The 22,645-nt window shown below is 46.0% G+C and overlaps 1 protein-coding gene across 1 annotated transcript in view; it reads right to left on the bottom strand.

The window, feature by feature from the left end:
- Positions 1-22,645, bottom strand: part of brsk1a (BR serine/threonine kinase 1a) — a 93,700-nt gene that overhangs the window by 7,170 nt on the left and 63,885 nt on the right. The window contains exon 19 of the mRNA XM_060938771.1: positions 5,340-5,360. Coding sequence (XP_060794754.1) covers positions 5,340-5,360 — 21 coding nt within the window. The remainder of the gene's footprint in view (positions 1-5,339; positions 5,361-22,645) is intronic.

The raw sequence follows: 22,645 nt of genomic DNA, 5'->3' as shown, positions 1-22,645 counted from the left end.
CACTGCTGATGGTAGTAACACACGTTTGTGATGAACTGAACACTCAAGAGATTCTTTTAAGCTGGGAAGGGTGTCAAAACAATCCAAATCGAAGTGTTCAGAGCACAGGACGGATGTTGGTGAGGGCTCCCACTTGTCACGAGTGCGCCTGACTTGCTTCACCCACTTCGCATGCAGCTCGGGATCTCTGGGAAACTTGAATAAACTTACCCCATCCTTGTAGGTTTTGGAGCAAAAGCCGGCAACACAACGTGAAGGCATAATAACTAATATATATATATATATATATATATATATATATATATATATATATATATATATAAAATGTATAATAATAATACTAATAATGACAAACTGAACACCTGCCACATCAACAACAAACTGGTAAGTTAGGAGGAAGGTTCTTTCGCTGACGTCATATAGCTCCTCCTCCTCTTTCGTCTCCTGGGTGCTGCAGCCCTGTCAAATTTGCCCAAATAGCCGCGTTTTTTATCATAACTTGTAAAATAGGCGCCTTCGTGAATTAATATATGGATCATCGGGAATTACTTTTTTTGTTATAAAACATCGCCAAAGATGTCAAAAACGTGTCATCAGCACTTTAAATGAAGATAGTCCTCCTGGATACAGTTATATACACCAGCCTCGTCTATTTGGCAGAGGAGGAGGCGTCAAGGTTATTTATAGTGATTATCTAGGTGTAACACAAAAACCTGGTCATAAATTTAATACACTTGAAGTTCTTCATACTCATATAAATGTATGTAGCCTCGAAAAATAGGTCTACCCAGTTAATTCCGTTACTTATTATTTACAAGCCCCCAGGGACATATTCTGAGTTTCTTTCTGAATTTGCAGATTTTATCGGAGATTTTAATATTCACTTCGATAACCCAGAAGGCCCTTTGAAAACAGCATTTGTGTCAATTTTAGATTCAGTAGGGATTAAGCAGAATGTCATAGGACCGACCCATAATGGTGGTCACACCTTTGATCTAATACTAACATTCGGGTTAAACGTAGAAAATGTAGTCATACTTCCACAGTCTGAAGTTCTCAGATCATTATCTCATCTCATTCAAAACATGTCTGAGTAATATGCACCTCACCATGCTACTGTATTAAACGTACATTCACATCAACTACTGCACAGAGCTTTATAAATTATCTCCCAGAGTTATCAACTTTGATTGGGTCACTGTCTAGAACTCTAGAACCTCTAGAACTTGATCAGGCAACTGAATGCTTAGAGTCAACGTTCCACTATACTTTAGGTAATGTAGCTCCTCTTAAAAAGAAAATGGTCAGAGACAAAAAAATTAGCACTCCGGTATAATGATGACACTCGCACTTTAAAACAGACCACTTGAAAATTGGAACGTAAATGGCGTCAAACAAAATTGGTAGCGTTCAAATTAGTGTGGAGGGACAGCTTCCTGAAGTATAGAAAAGCTCTTAGTGCTGCTAGATCAACATCTCTCCTCCCTAATAGATCACAAAAATAATCCTAGATTCCTATTTAATACTTTAGCAAAAGTAACCAGGAATAAGTCCACTATAGACACATGCACATGAATTTTTTTTAATGACAAAATTGAGAATATCCGACAAAAAATTCAAACTACTAATTTAAGGTCAGACAATGTAAGTGACCCTGTAGTTAACAATATAACTGTATCAGATCAGCAATTACGGTAGAATGTTTTACTCCCCTTAGAGAAATTGAATTACTTTCATTAATCTCCGCATCAAAAGCCTCAACTTGTGCACTAAATCCCTTACCTACACGTCTATTCAAACAGATAATACCTGAAGTAATTGAACCGCTTCTAAAAATAATAAAGTCTTCTCTTACGATTGGCTATGTACCCAAATCCTTTAAACTAGCAGTTATCAAACCCCTGATTAAAAACCTGACCTTGATCCCTGTCAGCTGTCCAATTATCGGCCAATATCAAACCTCCCCTTTATATCCAAGATCCTTGAAAAAGCTGTAGCACAGCAGTTATGCTCATATTTACATAGGAATAACATCCATGAAATGTATCAGTCAGGATTTAGACCTCATCATAGCACAGAGACAGCTCTGGTTAAAGTAGTAAATGACCTACTGTTGGCGTCTGATCAGGGCTGTGTCTCGCTGCTTGTGTTGCTTGACCTTAGTGCAGCATTTGATACCGTTGAGCATTCCATTCTTCTGGATAGACTAGAAAATGTTGTGGGAGTTAAGGGAACGGCCCTCTCCTGGCTCAGGTCTTATTTCACTGATCGCTATCAGTATATTGATGTAAATGTTGATTTTTCTAGACATACTGAGGTAAAGTTTGGTGTTCCACAAGGTTCTGTCTTGGGTCCACTGCTTTTTTCTTTATATACAGTATGTTACCTCTGGGTGATACTATTCATAAACATTGTATTAGTTTCCACTGTTATGCTGATGACACACAGTTGTATGTTTCTACAAAACCTGATGACAGACACCAGCTTAATAGAATTGAGGAATGTGTGAAGGACATTAGACACTGGATGCTTATTAATTTCCTTCTGCTTAACTCTGACAAGACTGAAGTACTTGTACTAGGACCACATACAGCTAGAAGTAAGTTTTCTGATTACATAGTAACTCTTGATGGCCTTTCTGTTTCTTCATGTGCAGCAGTAAAATACCTCGGAGTGATTATTGACCTGTCTTTCATTCAAAAGTCACATTGATAACGTTACCCGGATAATGAGTCTGGTTCCTCTCGAGGTTTCTTCCTCATGCCGTCTGGGGGACTTTTTCCTAACCACCGTCGCCACAGGCTTGCTCATTGGGGATAGATTAGGTATAAAATTAGCTCATGTTTTAAGTCGTTCAAATTCTGTAAAGCTGCTTTGTGACAATGTTTATTGTTAAAAGCGCTATACAAATAAATTAACGACTTGAAAAGGTCTCAAACTCAAGGCTTACAATCTCAAGAGCACAGCAGACTGTAGAACTCAGCAAAGAGCACAAGACTAGGCACACAATATACCTCCATGCTTACTAGACACAGGTGTAAGCAATTAGCAAAATAGACACAAATGAAAGCACCAACATACAATGAGAAAACAAATGGGTACATCTAGTGGTGGAAGAAAAGTACTGCAATGTATGAAAAAGTCCCAAATCCTGACAGGACCCCCCCCCCCCAAGAGCGTCCCAGTGCAATCCGGGTGAGCCCAATGAAAGTCCCTTATGAGGTCATGGTCAAGAATGTCCCGGGCCAAAACACAAGTCCATTCCTATAGCCCATACCCCTCTCAATCCACCAGGTATTGAATCCCACCCTGGACCCGGAATTCAGGAGCCTGTGGATGGTGAAAGCTGGTTGTCCATCAATGACTCGAGGGGAAGGAGGGAGGTTGGGGGTGGGGGCCAGTAGTGAGGCAATAACTGGCTGCAGCCGGAAGACATGGAAGGTGGGGTTGACCCTCATGAACCAGGGCAGCTGTGGATGATAGGAGATTGGATTGACCTGCCTCTCCAACTTTGAATGGACCCACAAAGTGAGGCGCCAGCTTCTGGTTCTCTACTCTCAGGGGAAGGTCCTTGGCAGACAGCCAATACCCTCTGCCCAGGGTGGAAAGATGGAGCAGGTCTGTGTTGTCGGTTCGCCTGAACCCAGTACCTCTTGGAGGCTCTAAGCAGAGCTTGTCAGGCCCTTCTCCAAGTCTGTTTACACCGCCGCACAAAACTCAGGGCTGAAGGGACACTCGAATCCTCTTCCTGTTCGGGAAACAAAGGAGGCTTATAACCGAACAGACATTCAAATGGAGACATACCAGTGGAGGTGGACCTAAGAGTGTTGTGTGCATATTCTGCCCATAGAAGGTGGGTACTCCAGGAGGCTGGATTACCTGAAACTAGACATCTCGGGGTGGTCTCCAGGTCTTGATTCAGTCTCTCTGTCTGCCCATTCAACTGTGGGTGGAAACTGGATGATAGACTGACGATGACGCCAATGAGCTTGCAGAATGCCCGCCAGAAGCTGGAGGTGAACTGGGGTCCACTATCAGAGACAATATCCTGGGGAAGACCAAAAATTCGGATGACATGTTCACACATTAGTGTAGCAGTTTCAGCAGCAGAGGGAAGTTTGGGTAGGGGAAGAAAACGGCAGGTCTTAGAGAATCTGTCTACTACAACAAAAATAACTGTGTTACCTTGGGATGGAGGTAAGCCCATGACGAAGTCCAAGGAGATGTGTGACCATAGTCTTTGAGGAATCGGTAAGGGATTGAGCATGCCTTGAGTACTCTGACGTGGATCTTTGCTCCAGGCACAGACTGAACAAGCTGCCACAAAGGTTTTAACATCCTTCTCCATGCTGGACCACCAAAACCAGCACTGGAGAAACTCCAGAGTTCTTAAGGATCCTGGGTGTGCTGTTAGTTGTGAAGTGTGACCCCACTGGAGAACCTTAGCTCGAATAGACTTGGGGACATAAAGCCAGTTGGTGGGCCCAGAACCTGGATCAGGGTCATTCTTAAGGGCTCGATGTACCTCAGTAATAATGCTGCAGCGGACTGGTGCCACGACTCTGGAGCTGGGTAGAATGGGCTTGGGCTGGATCTTGGGAGAATCTGAGAGAAACTATTGGGAGAGGGCATCAGGCTTCTGATTCTTGGTCCCTGGATGGTAAGAAAGGGTGAAGTCAAACCTGTTGAAGAACAGAGCCCAGCATGGTTGTCTTAGACTCAGCCGTTTAGCCTGTTGGATGTATTCCAGATTCTTGTGATCAGTCCAGACTAAGAAAGGATGTTGAGCTCCTTCTAACCAATGCCTCCATTCCTCGAGTGCCAATTTTACAGCCAGTAATTCCCGGTTCCCTATATCGTAATTTCTCTCCATGGCTGTGAGCTTGCGGGAGAAGAATGCACAGGGGTGTAGTTTCTCCATCACTTGCAGTCTGTGACAGAACTGCTCCTACTCCCACATCAGAAGCATCCACCTTCACAATGAAGGGTCAATCCAGCTTGGGCAGACAGAGAATGGGAGCCGTGGTGAACTTCTGTTTGAGGACATTAAAGACCTTGTCTACCTCAGGGGACCATATCTTTTTGTGTCAAAGCAGAAATTGGAGCAGCAATGGAACTAAAACCCTGAATAAAATAATAAAAATTTGCAAAGCCCAGAAACCTTTGGGTCTCCTTAACTGAACTTGGGGTCTGCCAGTCTCAAACAGTTTGGACGTTCCCAGGATCCATCCAAATGCTACCTTCAGAAATAAAAACCCAAGGAAGGCCACCTCCTTGACATGAAATTCACATTTCTATGGCTTTACACATAGACCATTCTTCAATATACAGCTCAAAACCTGGTGAATGTGTTAGACATGCTCGTGTAAGCTCTTGGAAAAGATAATCATCAAGGTACACAAAGGTGCATTGATTTAACATGTCTCTAAGTGGGTGGGGTGGCACAGTGGTGTAGTGGTTAGTGCTGTCACCTCACAGCAAGAAGGTCCTGGGTTCAAGCCCAGTGGCCAACAAGGGCCTTTCTGTGTGGAGTTTGCATGTTGTTTGCATGTTTCGTCCAAAGACATGCAGGTTAGGCTAATCGGTAGCTCTAAATTGACCACAGCTGTGAATGGTTGTTGGCTCTGTGATGACTTGGTGACTTGTCCAGGGTGTACCCTGCCTCTTGCCCACAGTCAGCTGGGATAGGCTCCAGCTTGCCTGCAACCCTGTACAGCAGGGGTGGGGAACCTTTTTCCTATCAAGGGCCATTTTGAGTTTTATAACATCCTATGTGGGCCAAACTAAATTTTTTAACCCATAACCTCTGCTGAAAATTTTAAAGTGCAGCCCATTTATTTTAGCTTTCTTTCATGCTATTCAAATAAAAAAGCAACTTTATTTGTGTAACTTTGTTTTATCCTTTTTTAATCTTTCCATTTTCTTTTTAAATTTTATCCACCTCTTATTGTTTTAATGCTCTGTTTTCAGTCTTGTGTTCTTATTGATTTTATATGTACTGATGTAAAGCAGTTTGAGCATTTTATGTAATGAACATGCTACAATATAATAACATTTTACCAATTATTATTATATCTGGCCGACCTAATGTGAAGGCTGGAACTGCTTCTCTTTGCCGAGGCATCTGATGTCAAATGGTACAGATGATGATGCTACTTACACCTGGTTTTCCAGGTTTGGGTCAGTCAGTCTTGAGTAGAACGGATTCTTTGCAAGGGTCAGTTTTGAGAAGAACTGCTCACAGCAGTAGGTTGTCCCAAACAGTGATGCAAACTTCAGTGCATGTCTCCTCAGAGTGGGAAAATCCTGAGGACGTACTTGCAGTTTGTAGAACTCAAGCAGAGGAAGGTTGTTGTACCTAGCTTTGAGCTCATTGTTGCTTTGCAGCTCAATGATTTCATGCTGTAGGTTGTCAGGCACATCAGCTGGTTCCACATTGAATGGTGTTGCAAATATGTTCAGGTCCTTCTCGTAACTTATCAGCTGGAACCTCTCTCCAAAGGCCTGGAGAAGTTTTGAACACTCCCCAGGATATTCAGATGTCACAGCAGGCTGTTGTTCTTGCAAAGTAGGAAAGTGCACAGTGTTTCCCCTTTCCAGTTGCACTTACCACAGCTTCAGTTTAGCTTCAAATGATTTCACATTTGAAAACAGTGAGCTGAAAAGCTGGTTGGGACCTTGGAGCTTAACATTCAGTTCTGAGAGGTAGTTGGTAATGTCCACCATGAAGCCCAAATCACACAACCACTTGCTATCACTGAGTTCAATGACTGGTTTGCCCTTCATCTCCATGAACTGCTTTACTTCTTCCCTTAAGTTGTAGAAGCGTGCAAGCATATTTGCATGACTCAGCCACCGCACCTCACAATGGTAAACCAGGTCTCCATATTCTGACTCAAGCTCACTCAATAGCTCTTTAAACTGGCAGCTGTTAAGTCCTCTGCTTTTAATGAAGTTGATGGTGGAAATAACAGTAGTCATCACATTATTGAGCTTCAGGGAATATGCATATAGGCTTTCTTGGTGTATGATACAGTGGCACACAACCAACTAATTTGGATTCAGATTGAGATGACTCATTTCTTTTTTTAACCAACGGAGTCAATCCTTTCTGCGTGCCAACCATGGCTGGGGCTCCATCTGTAGCCAGTCCACTTAGCTTGTCAAACTGCAGGTTGAATTTGTTCATAGCAAAAACAACTTAAACAAATCCTCACCTTTGGTAGTGCCATGCATGGCTTGCAAAGGCAGCATTTCCTCCCACGTATCAAACTCAGCTGTAATCCCATGCACAAAAATGGTGAGTTGGGCGGTATTTGTGATGTCTGTTGTCTCATTGCAGGCTAAAGAGAAAAACTGAAAATCCCTCGCAGTATCCTTCAGTGTTTTCTCAATGTCTTGTGCCATGTCAGTAAATCGATCGGAGATGGTTCTTTGAGACAAAATGACACTTTGGAAAAATTTCACTTTGTCTGGTGTGAGCAGTTCTGCGGCAGCGACAAGGCACTCCTTCACAAACTCCCCTTCTGAATGTGGTTTCAGTTTCTTGGTGATTAGCTCACTTACCACAAAACTAGCCTGTGCAACATTTTCTTGGTTAACTAAGCAAACTGGCTTGCTTTTTACTTCTACGAAATAATAATCGTTTGGCCATTTTCCCTGAAAAGCATGACATTCCGCATCTACCTTTCTCTTCTTCATACTCGCCATGATGCGTTTTGGTGAAATCATTAAACAGTCTGTCTATGCCTGCTAAATGACGTGACGTAACTGCACATGACCACGCTCCGCTCGTGTGGAGTTCAGGACCCTGGCCTTTGCCCAGAAAGACAACCACTCACCCATTTTATTAATTGCAGTCTCATTTTTTCTGATTAAATTTTTTTTTTGTGTGAGAGTAATTATGAATCATCTTGTGGGCTGTATCAAACAGTCTCACGGGCCGTATATGGCCCGGAGGCTGGACGTTCCCCACCCCTGCTGTACAGGATAAGCAGCTACAGATAATGGATGGATGGATGTCTCTAAGGACATTGACGAGACTATGGCAGCCCGCCATAGTCTAATTTGGGCCGCCATAGTCTCGGTCTGCGCCCGCCTGCACTGATGCACCCAGCCTGACATTGCGTGCGTTGCCTATCTGAGACAGCGTGAGGAGACAACTCTGATAAGCTACATCCTGTCTGCATCTACATGTTAAGGTAAGTTTATACAACTTTATGTAGCCTTTGACACGATTGAGAAGGTGACATTTAGGCTACGCTATTGTGCTTTATAGGCGTATGGAGAGCACACTGATCAGACCCTCCAGGATTTCACGATGATGCGATTTGCAAATTCAACCAATCTCTGCGAATTCAGGACAGTGTTGCAATTATATCCAATCACCGCAACTTTCCTGCAAATTTGACCAATCGTTGGCGTCGTCTTGAGGTGACGTCGACAAACTACATTCCGCCTTACTTCCGTGTATATGTTCAAGAGAAGCAGCATGTGCGCAGCGTTGCCAGCGGTTTTAAGTGCATTTTGGTGGGTTTTGAACATATTTTAAGCTTGATAACATCAGCAATATCTGGCAACACTGCATGTGTGAGTCAGTGTTTATATAGGCTTAAATTCTATTACTGAAAGTGTGTTATGTTTACAGTGAAGGACTGTGCACACTTTACATTATTTTTTTACTTAATACAAGAAATTAATGGATGCCAACGTTTTTGCCAAAATGGTATTTTATTTTCCATTGTTTAGGCAGCTTCAGCATCATACTGTGAGATTCTGTTCAAATTGTTTTTTTCTTCTATGAAGGCTGAGCCATTTATTTTATTAGTTTATAATTATTGTTTAATTTAGTCTTCAGGAGAGACTGCCTGCACACAGTACTAGTATTAATAGTTTTTTTCTTACATGAAAGCTGAGGCATTTATATTATATTTGAAGGTAACTTCATGTTGTGCTGTGAGGTTCTATGCACTTTAACTTTTGAACCAACAGGTGCATTTGGATAAGTAAAGCCTATTTTTCTGCATTTTTGTAGTCCTGGTAATTTTATATTGGTGAAGTTGTTTATAGAAGCATTTCTCAGTGTCTTTGTTTTTTTAATCAATAGTTTTTCAGTAATAACTTAATATTTAACATATCACTCAATTTTAATCACAAAAAGAGAAAATCGCAACAATTTCTCGCAACTTTCACTTCCTCCCACAATGTAATCGCAACAAAAACCTAAAAAACACCGCAACTTTCATCGCAATTTTTTGGAAACTCCCCCGCAACATCAGACCCGCATGCCCGCAACAATCACAAAAAAGGTCCGCGAAATCCTGGAGGGACTGATTGATGGATGACGTTAAGTGTATTGTTTCAGTAAAATTACTTTGTCCATTTTGTACTGGCAAACCTACTTTTTCTGTAAGGCAATAGTAGGCTATTTTGAGGCAATATTAGTTAGCCCTACATAGTTATCTAATTCGTCAAATTAACTTTATCATCCTACTAGGATCAGGTCGTTTCCAAATTCACCGGCGAAGTGCTTCCCGCTTGACATTGTATGTGCGCAGTCTATCCAAGTGATGGATACGTGAAGTGACAGCAGTGATAAACTAATCTAGGTCTGCATATACATGTTAAAAGGGAAAAGTAGTCTATTCTAACAGAGAGAGAACTTCAATGCCACTTTTGAGAATTAGTGCTAGTAGCCTTAACACAATCTGTTACTGGTGAGACGGAATACGTTAAATTATTTTTAGCCTTTTCTAATAGGTTACCTTCTAAAGGTGAAGCTATTAGACCACATAATTGAGGGAATGTAATGTTAGTTACCTACTTAATTAAATTAACTTCTTGACTTGAATTTGATCGTTTTCAAATTTACTGATGAAGAGTGTTTCTCCACTAACATAGGCCTTAATGCAAGGCGGTGAATGCCAGGTGACGATGTCAGCCTTATTGTAGACGCTACAGCTGAAACAGAAAATCTCCGATCCTTATTAAACTGATGCTAAATTTGTTTTGTTAATTCAGATCATGAGCATTTAGAATTATTTCAAAAAGAGGGATCGAAATTCACCTCAGGATGAAGAGGTAGTGACTGAGGTAGGCCTAACATCAACTGCTTGCTGTCTTTGTCAGGATGTCAAATTGGTATAACACTCCTAGCAAGTGAGTGCAATGAATGGGGGCAGATATACCCATTACTCAGCCACTTAGCAGCGATTGCCCTTGTTGTGCCAGTGTCGAGCGTGAATTGTGAAAGAGACTTTTCCACAATGAACAGGGTAAGGACATCTGCAGGCAAACCAGTGATGTGAATTTCAATTTACATTTACCCATTGTTTTTATGCTCAAATCCCACCCAAGTTCAATCTCACTTTCACTTAATTAAATATTTCAGAGTGAGCTCTACAATCACATGACTCATTGTAGTAACAAGTTGTTTGCCATTTTAGGTCAAAACAGACCTTCGGAACAGACTGCAAGGAGAGCACCTGGCCGCCTGCTTGAGGATTTCCATTAACGGGCCACAACCAGAAGATATAAATTATGAAAGGGCACTCGAACTCTTTTTCTCAAAGCCAAGAAAAATCAAATGCACAAGTGCAGGGTGTGGTCTTTGTAAATAGGGCAGGCATTTGTCAGGGTCACTTTTGACATACAGCAGAGCTATAAGTCCTTGTTTTGTAGGCCTTTTGTAGGAGTTCAGGGTGTGAAGTATTGCAAGATGTTTGGTTTGGTTGCTATCTGTAATATGTTCTTGTAGGACTGCCCTCTGTAGCAACATGCTAAAATAAAATACAAGGTGCATAACCAATACCAACGAATTTGTTCTTTGTTAGTCTTAGTTTAGTAGTATTAGTAGGCTAAACAACCCCCGCGCACCCCTGCAATTCAACCGGACACGCACGCCACACGCTAAACAACCCCCCGCGCACCCCTGCAATTCAACTGGACACGTGCGCCACGCACGCCATGCCCCCCCCCCCATGGGCTACCCTCATAGTCTCCAAAATTTCTGTGGGAAACACTGTAAGAGCCTGAAAGACAGCTGGTGCGTTGGTGAGGCCAAAGGGCATAACCTGGTATTCATAGTGCCCAGTAGGTTTGTTAAAGGCGGTCTTCCATTCATTGCCTTGTCAGACTCATATCCGGTGGTAGGTGTTTCACAAGTCCAACTTTGTAAAGATGGTGGCACCTTCAAGGAGCTCAAAAGCAGAGGCCATGAGGAGTAGCAGGTATTGGTTCTGGATAGCGATCTTGTTTAGACCTCAATAATCTATGCAACACTGAAGACCTCCATCTTTCTTCCCTACGAAGAAGTAAACCCCAGCAGGTGAAGATGAGGGATGGATGAAACCTGATGCCAGAGCCTCCTTGATGTAACTGTCCATAGCCTGTCATTCAGGGGCAGACAAAGAAAAGATGTGGCCTCTAGGAAGACAGGTACCTGGCAGCAGGTCAGTGGCACAGTCATAGGGCCTATGAGGTCATAGGGCCTTTGTTTTCTTCTTGCTGAACACTTCCTGCAAGTCATGGTACTGAGAGGGGACTCGGGATAATTTGGGAGGTGACAATGGCTCAGAACACTGAACAGGTTGATGTAAGAGGCAGGGCCCCACTCAATTACAGAACATGTAGACCAGTCTAGGTGTGGGTTATGGAACTTCAACCAAGGAAATCCTAACACCACTGGATACTCTGGGGAATGGATGAGGTGGAAGGACATCTCTTCACAATGGTTATCAATCAGGTCTCTCACTGCAACAGTTCTTTGATGAACACAACCATCACCCAGCCATCCATAACCATCCAAGGCTGTTAAAGAAAGGGGAGAATCCAGGGCAGTGGTAGGGATTGACAGATGCTTGCCAAGGGAAGAGTCCATAAAATTACCTGCTGCCCCTGAATCCACAAAAGCTCTAAGACAGTGCTCCTGGCCACCCCAGGCAATGGAAATTGTAAGGAAGAGACCAGCAACAGGTAGTTCAGGAGAGGAAATCACCCCCGTCACAGCTCTCCTGATGCTGGACGGGATTTGGCTTTTCTCACTAACTCTGTGCAGGAACTTTGGAAATGGCCTGGTGCACCGTAATAGAGACAGCAACGTTCCCTCATCCGTCTGTCACAATCAGTCTGGGAAAACCATGTACCTCTCCACTTGCATCAGCTCAGGACCATTCTCTACCACAAAGGCAGACAGATCTAGGGAAACCTGAGGACTGGTTCTTTTGAAACCCTTAGCTAGGGACCTCTCCTGAAGACGATTGTCCAGGCAAATGACCCGGGCTATCAAAGTCTCCAAATCCTGTATCTCTTCCCAAGAACCTAACTCCTCTTTAATCCAGACAGACAGTCCATGGTAATAGGTGGCCAGAAGGGCCTCTTGGCCCCAGCGACTCTCAGCTGCAAGGGTCCGGAAGCGAATGGTGTAGTCTGCAGCCTGATGACTCCCCTAGCACAGCTGAAGCAGCTGGCTAAGCTGTATCCTGGCCACTGGCTGTTGGATTGGAGACCATCCGCATCTCCTCAGAGAAGCGGTAGAAGGAAAAACAGATAGGATCTTGCAAAGCCATTGCCTAGGCTACAGCTCTGCCAATCAGAAGGGTGATGACATAGGCAACTCAGGAAGACTCAGTGGGGAAGGTGTTGGGTTGTAGCGTGAATGTCAAACACTGTGTCAGGAACCCATGGCAACTCATCTGGGTCTCCACTGAATCTCTGTGGGTGAGGCAGACAAGGCTCCAGTGCACCCCCAGGCAGGACTTGAGGCACTGGAGTCAGAGTTGTAGAGAGGGCTTGAATTTGCTGGAGAATTTCCCTCAACATAGCCCCATGCTGATTCATCTCCACCTGCTGAGCACCCACTGAGTGCCGTTTACAGCAGACACAAGGCAAGTAACTGTATTCAAGAGTTCAAGAAGGCTTGGGCTCTCTGCTGATTCCTTCTGTCAGGCAGACTAGGGTTTGAACCCTGGTCTCCGGCTTGAGAGACAATGTAAGATCCCCCTAGCCACGACAATGGATGAACTGGCCCCAATTGCAGAGAGACACAATCACAAGAAGGTAGCTGCAGAAGTTTACTTTCGGTCTGGTAAATTCCAGATAATGCAGGTTTTGCACCAAACACATCCCATATGAGGTCTCCGGAACAGAAAAATTCACAAAAGGAAGTCCAAACAGGCAGCACTTTAACCAGTCCAAAGAGCATTTTCCAGGAAAAACAGGCCAAAGGCAAATACACAGAAGATAAAAAAAAAGACAGACAAGATTCTAAAAACTGAAATCACCAAAAAGAACACTAAGAAATTTAGGCACAGTGTCAAAATAGCAGTCAAAAGGTCTCAAAGTAGAACTTAGCAAGGAGCACAAGGCTAAGCACACAATATATACCTCCATGCTAACTAGACGCAGGTGTAAGCAATTAGCAAAATAGACACAAATTATGGTACCAACATACAAGGAGAAAACAAATGGGCAAAATGGGTACATCTAGTGGTGGAAGAAAGGTACTGCAACATATGAAAAAGTCCCAAATCCTGACACAGCCCCTGCCCTTCATGGGCGTGCTTGGCTGGTCTTCAGTGGTGGAAGTGTGATGTTTAGGGCCCATCCCCCCAGTGCTAAAGGTTAAGGGTATAACTCTCCCTAAAAGTGAGAAGTGCCACTTGTCCAGTCAATTTGGCCATGCTTGTTTCATAATTCTAAAACCTGTGCTCTCCTCTCGAGGGCCTCTTTCTCAGAGTTGCTATCCACACTTATAGTGCAAATCCAGCCAATATCCCAGCTATGTGTTCCACTGATAGGAGTGAGACATCCATCTCAGGAATCAACAGCCACAAACGATCATGACTGGAAGCAGTAAAATGGCTATAGTATTGGGTAAAGTCAGTGCATGCCACACACAATGCAATATAGTTATATCTCACTATAATGTATTTTCTTCAGTGTGTCTGCATTGAGACAAGGCACATCTGGACATGGATATGGCATATGGATATCTAACTATTATGAAGGCTGACGACCAAGTTGGTCTGCACTACATTCTTACCATTAGTGCCTGCATCGCATAACTGTATCGCATAATGGATTCACATGGTGAATCCACTAGTTATGTGTGTAGCACGGATAATGTGTGGGTGGAGCACAGAGGACGGCAGGACAACGTTTAGATGCAGAGACGGCTTATTTATTTTCCCAAACTTTTCAGTCTCAACAGCGTAAGTCAAAACACACACACATAAACACACTCTGCATCCGATCCCGGGTTGCGCTCCTTCTGCTCTCTCTCAGCCTCCTTAAATAGGGAGCGGTTACTGGGAAAACACACACACAAACAGGTTAATTATCCTCAGGTGTCGCGATTCTGCCACTCACCTTCCCCGGCTCCACCCTCCTGTCACAGACCGGCGCTTGACCACGCCCCCGCTGCCACATACCCCCACCGCCCGACTCAGGCCGGGCGCTCGTCCGGCCCGCAGCCGACTCCCCCCCCCCCTTGACGGGAGAGGAAGTCCGCCATGACCATCTGCGCCCCCGGCATGTGGACCACCTTGAAGTTGAAGGGTTGGAGTGCCAGATACCAACGGGTGATCCGCACGTTGGCATCCTTTATGCGGTGGAGCCACTGGAGGGGCGCGTGGTCCGAACAGAGAGTGAAAGAGCGCCCCAGCAGGCAGTAACGGAGGGCGAGGACCGCCCACTTAATCGCCAGGCACTCTTTTTCAATTGTGCTGTAGCGCCCCTCACGCACTGACAGCATCCGGCTGATGTACAGGACCGGGTGGTCCTCCCCCTCCACCTGCTGGGACAAAATGGCCCCCAGCCCTCTGTCCGACGCATCGGTCTGCAACACAAAAGGGAGAGAGAAGTCAGGGGAGTGTAAAAGTGGCCCCCCACACAGTGCAGCCTTTACCTCAGAGAAAGCCCGCTGGCACTGCTCCGTCCACTGGACCGGATCTGGCGCCCCCTTTTTAGTGAGGTCAGTCAGCGGGCTGGTGACGTCCGAATAATTAGGTATAAACCTACAATAGTAGCCAGCCAGCCCCAGGAACTGCCTCTCCCCCTTTTTGGTCTTGGGCCTCGGGCAGGCCGCAATCGCTGCTGTCTTATTAATTTGGGGATGCACCTGCCCGTTGCCCAAGTGGAAGCCCAGATACCGTACTTCCACCTGCCCAATCGCACACTTTTTCGGGTTGGCAGTGAGTCCCGCCCGCCTCAGCGGCCTAAGGACAGCCCTCAGGTGTTGTAGGTGCCGCTGCCAATCATTACTATAAATGATGATATCATCTAGGTAAGCGGCCACATAGGTGGCGTGGGGCCGGAGGACCCGGTCCATCAGCCGCTGAAACGTAGCGGGCACCCCAAACAGCCCAAAAGGAAGTGTGACGAACTGGTGTAAGCCGAACAGTGTGGAAAAGGCCATTTTTTCCCGGGATAATGGAGTCAAGGGGATCTGCCAATATCCCTTCGTCAAATCCAGTGTCGAGTAAAAGCGAGCCGTGCCTAGTAGATCGAGCAGCTCATCAATACGAGGCATTGGGTACGCGTCAAATTTAGACACCGCGTTGACTTTCCTATAGTCCACACAGAACCGGACCGAGCCGTCGGCCTTGGGAACCAAGACCACCGGGCTGCTCCAGTCACTGTGGGACTCCTCGACGATGCCCATTTCGAGCATGGCTTGAAGTTCTTCCCGAACCACCTTTTTTTTGTGTTCGGGTAATCTATAAGGACGGCTCCGCACTACCACCCCCGGGGGCATCTCTATGTGGTGTTCTATGAGGTTAGTGCGACCGGGCAGGGGCGAGAACACATCCGAAAACTCGGCCTGCAACTGGGCGACCTCCGTGAGTTGGGTCGGGGAGAGGTGGTCTCCACAGGGGACCGGAGAGGTACGTGATGCCAATGACCCTTTTTGGACCTCCGGCCCCAGCTCCGCCTTCTCCGGAACTACCGACACCAACGCCACGGGGACCTCCTCGTTCCAGAGTTTCAGCAGATTGAGGTGGTAGATCTGTAGCGCCCCCTCCCTGTCCGTTCGCCTAACCTCATAGTCGACGTCCCCGACTCGCCGTGTGACCTCAAAGGGCCCTTGCCACTTGGCGATTAATTTGGAGCTCAACGTGGGCAACAGGACGAGTACCTTATCTCCCGGAGTGAACTCTCTAAGGCGCGTGCCCTTGTTGTACAGGCGGGCTTGCCGTTCCTGGGCCTGCCGCAAATTCTCCTGAGTTAGGTGGGTGAGCGTGTGGAGTTTTGCGCGCAGATCCATAACGTACTGAATTTCGTTTTTGCTCGGTGAAGGTCCCTCCTCCCAATTTTCCCGCAGTACATCTAAGATGCCGCGTGGCTTACGCCCATATAATAATTCAAACGGGGAGAACCCCGTGGAGGCTTGGGGGACCTCTCGCACTGCAAACAACAAGGGTTCGAGCCACTTATCCCAGTTACGTGCGTCCTCACTTATGAATTTTTTGATAATATTCTTGAGGGTGCGGTTGAACCGTTCAACTAAACCGTCCGTCTGTGGGTGATAAACGCTGGTGCGGATCGGCTTAATACCCAGTAGCCCATACAGTTCGCTCAGTGTTCGTGACATAAACGAGGTGCCTTGGTCAGTCAGAATCTCTTTCGGGATTCCAACCCGGGAGATGACGTGGAAGAGGGCCTCCGCAATACTGCGTGCGGAGATATTGCGAAGAGGCACCGCTTCCAGGTATCGCGTTGCATAGTCCACCAGAACCAATATAAAGCGGTACCCTCGTGTTGACCGATCTAATGGCCCGACGAGCTCCATCCCAATTCTTTCGAACGAGGTCTCGATTAATGGTAGGGGGCGCAAGGGCGCTTTTGGAATGGCCGCTGGATTTACTAACTGGCATTTGCGGCACGCCGTACACCACTTACGGACGTCGCCGTGAATCCCCGGCCAATAGAATCGGGCCATTATCCGGGCGAGTGTCTTATCCTGCCCGAGGTGTCCAGCCATGGGATTAAAGTGAGCCGCCTGAAATACCAATTCCCGGCGGCTCTTTGGAATTAGCAATTGGGTGACTCGCTCTTTCGTCTGAGTGTCCTGTGTCACTCGGTATAACCTATCCTTCAAAATGGAAAAATAGGGGAAGGACGGGGTGGCGCCCGGCTGGAGCGTCTGACCATCGATTACTCTCACTTGGTCAAACGCGTGTCGCAGAGTCTCGTCTCGCGATTGTTCCAGTGGGAAATCCGCGAGGGATTCCCCAATAGAAAGAGGAGGGGCCGGTGGCTCCTCACTCTGTCGCGGAGATGACGTAGACGGCTCTGCGACCGCAGCTCCAGCCAAAGCGACACTGGGACCCTCCCCTGTTAACCGGCAGGACCCACTCTTTATTAGGCATGCCATTAAACCCCGAAATCCCGGCCAATCAGTCCCCAAGATCAAAGAGTGGGTAAGGCGAGGATTAACCGCCGCCTTCACTATCGATTTCTCCCCTCTGAAATGTATGTGGACCGACACCAACGGGTAGCTGTGAATATCCCCGTGCACACACAACACCTTCACCCCTTGTGCTCCCCCCAATGCCTCGTCTTGCACCAGGCTTTGGCGGATCGAGGTCTGATTGTAACCTGAATCCACCAACGCCTGATACGTAGCCCCTTGTACACTTACCGGTATGCGATACACTCCGGCCCGATCGAGGGCAGCCTCTGGCGCGTCGGGGATCCGCACCACCGCCCCCACTTCCATCACTGCACACTGTTGCTGCAGGTGGCCCGGTTCCCCGCAGCGCCAGCAAACCAGCCCGGGCCTTCCCTCTGCAGCTGTGTTCTGGGGCTCACTCACCTGAGGGGGGGGGAGAGACAGACACAGAAGGGAGAAACGGGAGGGCACCACGGGTGCGGCGGGCCGGCTGGGGTGGAGCCGGCCCCCGCCTCCGCGGTGGGGGAATGGGGCGAGGACGGGACACGGGAGGAGGGGGGGGAGAAAGAGAGAGAGAAGAGGAGAAAGAAGATGCTGTCGTCCGCTGTCCTGCTGCCGGAACAGCCGCCAGATGATCCTCCGCCAGTCCCACGGCCTGATCCAGCGACGCCGGGCGGTGGCACTGGACCCACTCCGCGGTTCCAGCTGGTAAGCGGGCGATGAACTGTTCCAGCGCCACCTGGTCGATGATTCCCTCGGCGTCGCGATCTTCGGCCCTCAGCCACCGCCAGCAGGCGTCCCGGAGCTGCTGGCCGAACGCGAACGGGCTGCCGACTTCCTCCATCCGCAGCGCGCGGAAGCGCTGGCGCTGCTGCTCCGGCGTGCGCCCCACGTGCTGGAGGACAGCCTGGCGAAGGTCGGCGTAGGCCAGCCTGCGATCGGCGGGGAGCTGTAGTGCGGCCAGCTGCGCCTCTCCCGTCAGGAGGGGGAGGAGGCGCGCCGCGTGCTGCTCCATCGGCCACCCCGAGGCTTCGGCGACCTGCTCGAACAATGTGATGAAAGCCTCGGGGTCGTCCTGCGGGCCCATCTTGGTCATGGTGAGGGGAGACGGGCCCGCGGCCGGGGCGCTGGTGGACCCCGCCGACGCGAGGAGACGCCGGAACGCCTCTCGATCTTCCTGCTGGGCCAGCACCAGGGCTTCGAAGCGGCGCTCCTGCTCCTTTCGGAGCGTGACAAGTGCCTGGTGCTGGCTCTGCTGAGCCGTGGCGAGGGCGTGGACCAAGTCTGCGAACGGGGAGGACTCCATGGGGCTGCTGTGTTGGTGCTCCACCTTTTTCCCGGGTTTCGGCACCACTGTAGCGCGGATAATGTGTGGGTGGAGCACAGAGGACGGCAGGACAACATTTAGATGCAGAGACGGCTTATTTATTTTCCCAAACTTTTCAGTCTCAACAGCGTAAGCCAAAACACACACACATAAACACACTCTGCATCCAATCCCGGGTTGCGCTCCTTCTGCTCTCTCTCAGCCTCCTTAAATAGGGAGCGGTTACTGGGAAAACACACAAACAGGTTAATTATCCTCAGGTGTCGCGATTCTGCCACTCACCTTCCCCGGCTCCACCCTCCTGTCACAGACCGGCGCTTGACCACGCCCCCGCTGCCACAATGTGATACAGGCACCAATGGTAAGAATGTAGTGCAGACCAACTTCGTTGTCAGCCTTCATAATAGCTTGATATCCATATGCCTAGAAAGTGTCTCAAACTGTTTTCTTGGCATTTTATTATGCTTTTCAGTTAGTGCTGGACATGGACATTTGCAACTAACAATCACGGTCCAAATCCAGAGAGGTGCACTGTGTTGGTATTCATACACTAACTCCAGGATACATTTGCTGCATCATAAGGAAAAGAGAGGTTTGTGACAGTATCTTGCAAAAGTATTCATCCCCTTTGATGTTTGTCCTGTTTTGTTGCATTACAAGATGGAATTAAAATGGATTTTTGGAAGGTTAGCACCATTTGATTTACACAACATGCCTACCACTTTAAAGGTGTAAATTCTTGCTTTACTGTGACACAAACAATAATTAAGGGAAAAAAAATCTGGAGTGTGCATAGGTATTCACCCCCCTTTCGTATGTGTAATGGAATTTTTAGTATAGCCCTGTGTGTGTTCAGGGTTCATGATCCGTTCATGAACCCAATGCTGTGTGCATACATGTGTAGCATTAGGAAGAGGATAGAGATACGGGCACCTGTCCTTGAGAAGCCCCTAAATGTTGGGAAGAATACACAAAGGGAACACATCTGTTGACAAAGGACAATTCCTTTTATGGTAAGAGAGTTTAAATTCTTGGTCTCGACTGGGTTATGGTCTTTCTGTTAAAATTTCCACAAGGATATAAAAAGCCATCGTGAAGAAGGGAGGGTGCACGCACCCCAAACCAGCTATGTTTTGCATTGAGAAACCAGCAATAAAGATTCTCTGCTTGGATCCAAACAAGTAAGAGTTTTTCTTTTTCCACCACAATTTGGCATAGTTGGCAGGATCACACACACGGCGGGGAATTTTTTTTCTTCTTCCTGTTTTAGAGGCGATCTGAACAAGCTCTACGGAGACAGATCTGTGGTTGCAGTCCATACGCTGAGCAAGGCGAAGGACACAGAAAGGAACTGCTATTTTTGACTTAAACTACTAATTTATTAATTTGCTGATCTGGAATGGGGAAAGATTGTAGTGCACAATACACACACACACACACACACATATATATATACACACACACACACACACACATATACACACATTTTATAAAATATAAAATGTGTGTGTGTGTATATATATATATATATATATGTGTATATATTATATATATATATATATATATATATATATATATATATATATATATATATATATATATATATAAAAAACCCCGATTCCAAAAAAGTTGGGACAAAGTACAAATTGTAAATAAAAACGGAATGCAATGATGTGGAAGTTTCAAAATTCCATTCCATATTTTATTTAGAATAGAACATAGATGGCATATCAAATGTTTAAACTGAGAAAATGTATCATTTAAAGAGAAAAATTAGGTGATTTTAAATTTCATGACAGCAACACATCTCAAAAAAGTTGGGACAAGGCCATGTGAGACATCCCCTTTTCTCTTTACAACAGTCTGTAAATGTCTGGGGACTGAGGAGACAAGTTGCTCAAGTTTAGGGATAGGAATGTTAACCCATTCTTGTCTAATGTAGGATTCTAGTTGCTCAACTGTCTTGGGTCTTTTTTGTCGTATCTTCCGTTTTATGATGCGCCAAATGTTTTCTATGGGTGAAAGATCTGGACTGCAGGCTGGCCAGGTCAGTATCCGGACCCTTCTTCTACGCAGCCATGATGCTGTAATTGATGCAGTATGTGGTTTGGCATTGTCATGTTGGAAAATGCAAGGTCTTCCCTGAAAGAGACGTCGTCTGGATGGGAGCATATGTTGCTCTAGAACCTGGATATACCTTTCAGCATTGATGGTGTCTTTCCAGATGTGTAAGCTGCCCATGCCACACACACTAATGCAACCCCATACCATCAGAGATGCAGGCTTCTGAACTGAGCGCTGATAACAACGTGGGTCGTCCTTCTCCTCTTTAGTCCGAATGACACGGTGTCCCTGATTTCCATAAAGAACTTCAAATTTTGATTCGTCTGGCCACAGAACAGTTTTCCACTTTGCCACAGTCCATTTTAAATGAGCCTTGGCCCAGAGAAGACGTCTGCGCTTCTGGATCATGTTTAGATGCGGCTTCTTCTTTGAACTATAGAGTTTTAGCTGGCAACGGCGGATGGCACGGTGAACTGTGTTCACAGATAATGTTCACTGGAAATATTCCTGAGCTCATTTTGTGATTTCCTATACAGAAGCATGCCTGTATGTGATGCAGTGCCGTCTAAGGGCCCGAAGATCACGGGCACCCAATATGGTTTTCTGGCCTTGACCCTTACGCACAGAGATTCTTCCAGATTCTCTGAATCTTTTGATGATATTATGCACTGTAGATGATGATAGGTTCAAACTCTTTGCAATTTTACACTGTAGAACTCCTTTCTGATATTGCTCCACTATTTGTCGGCGCAGAATTAGGGGGATTGGTGATCCTCTTCCCATCTTTACTTCTGAGAGCCGCTGCAACTCCAAGATGCTCTTTTTATACCCAGTCATGTTAATGACCTATTGCCAATTGACCTAATGAATTGCAATTTGGTCCTCCAGCTGTTCCTGTTTTGTACCTTTCACTTTTCCAGCCTCTTATTGCCCCAGTCCCAACTTTTCTGAGATGTGTTGCTGTCATGAAATTTCAAATCAGCCAATATTTGGCATGAAATTTCAAAATGTCTCACTTTCGACATTTGATATGTTGTCTATGTTCTATTGTGAATACAATATCAGTTTTTGAGATTTGTAAATTATTGCATTCCGTTTTTATTTACAATTTGTACTTTGTCCCAACTTTTTTGGAATCGGGGTTGTACACACACACACACACACACACACACACACACAAGTGCATCTCAAAAAATTAGAATATTGTGAAAATGTTATATATTATAGACTCATTACACAAACTAAAATGTTTCAAGCATTTTTCTATTTTAATTTTAATCAGTATGGCATACAGTACAAAAACATAAAAAAACCATCTCAAAATATTAGAATATTTCATTTCGAGTTTGAGTAAAACAGTATGAACACAGTGTATCTCTCGGTCTAGTTCAGTACACACAACCACAATCATGGGGAAGACTGCTGACTTGACTGTTGTCCAGAAGATGATCACTGATGCCCTCCACAAGGAGGGTAAGCCACAAAAGGTCATTGCTGAAAAGGGTGGCTGGAAAAGGTGCACAAGCAACAGGGATGGTCGCAGTCTTGAGAGGATTGTCAAGAAAAGTTGATTCAAGAACTTGGGAGAGCTTCACAAGGAGTGGACTGAGGCTGGTGTCAGTGTATCAAGACCCATCACGAACAGACATCTTCAAGAAAGGGGATACAACTTTTGCGTTCCTAATATCAAGCTACTCCTGACCCAGAGACAATGTCAGAAGTGTCTTATCTGGGCTAAGGAGAGAAAGAAATGGACTGTTGCTCAGTGGTCCAAAGTCCTCTTTCCAGATGAAAGTACATTTTGCATTTAATTTGGAAATCACGGTTCTAGAGTCTGGAGGAAGAGTGGAAAGACACAGAAT

This window comes from Neoarius graeffei, chromosome 14, assembly GCF_027579695.1.
Source record: "Neoarius graeffei isolate fNeoGra1 chromosome 14, fNeoGra1.pri, whole genome shotgun sequence".
Lineage (NCBI taxonomy): Eukaryota > Metazoa > Chordata > Actinopteri > Siluriformes > Ariidae > Neoarius > Neoarius graeffei.
This window is presented reverse-complemented; position numbering and strand designations above follow the sequence as displayed.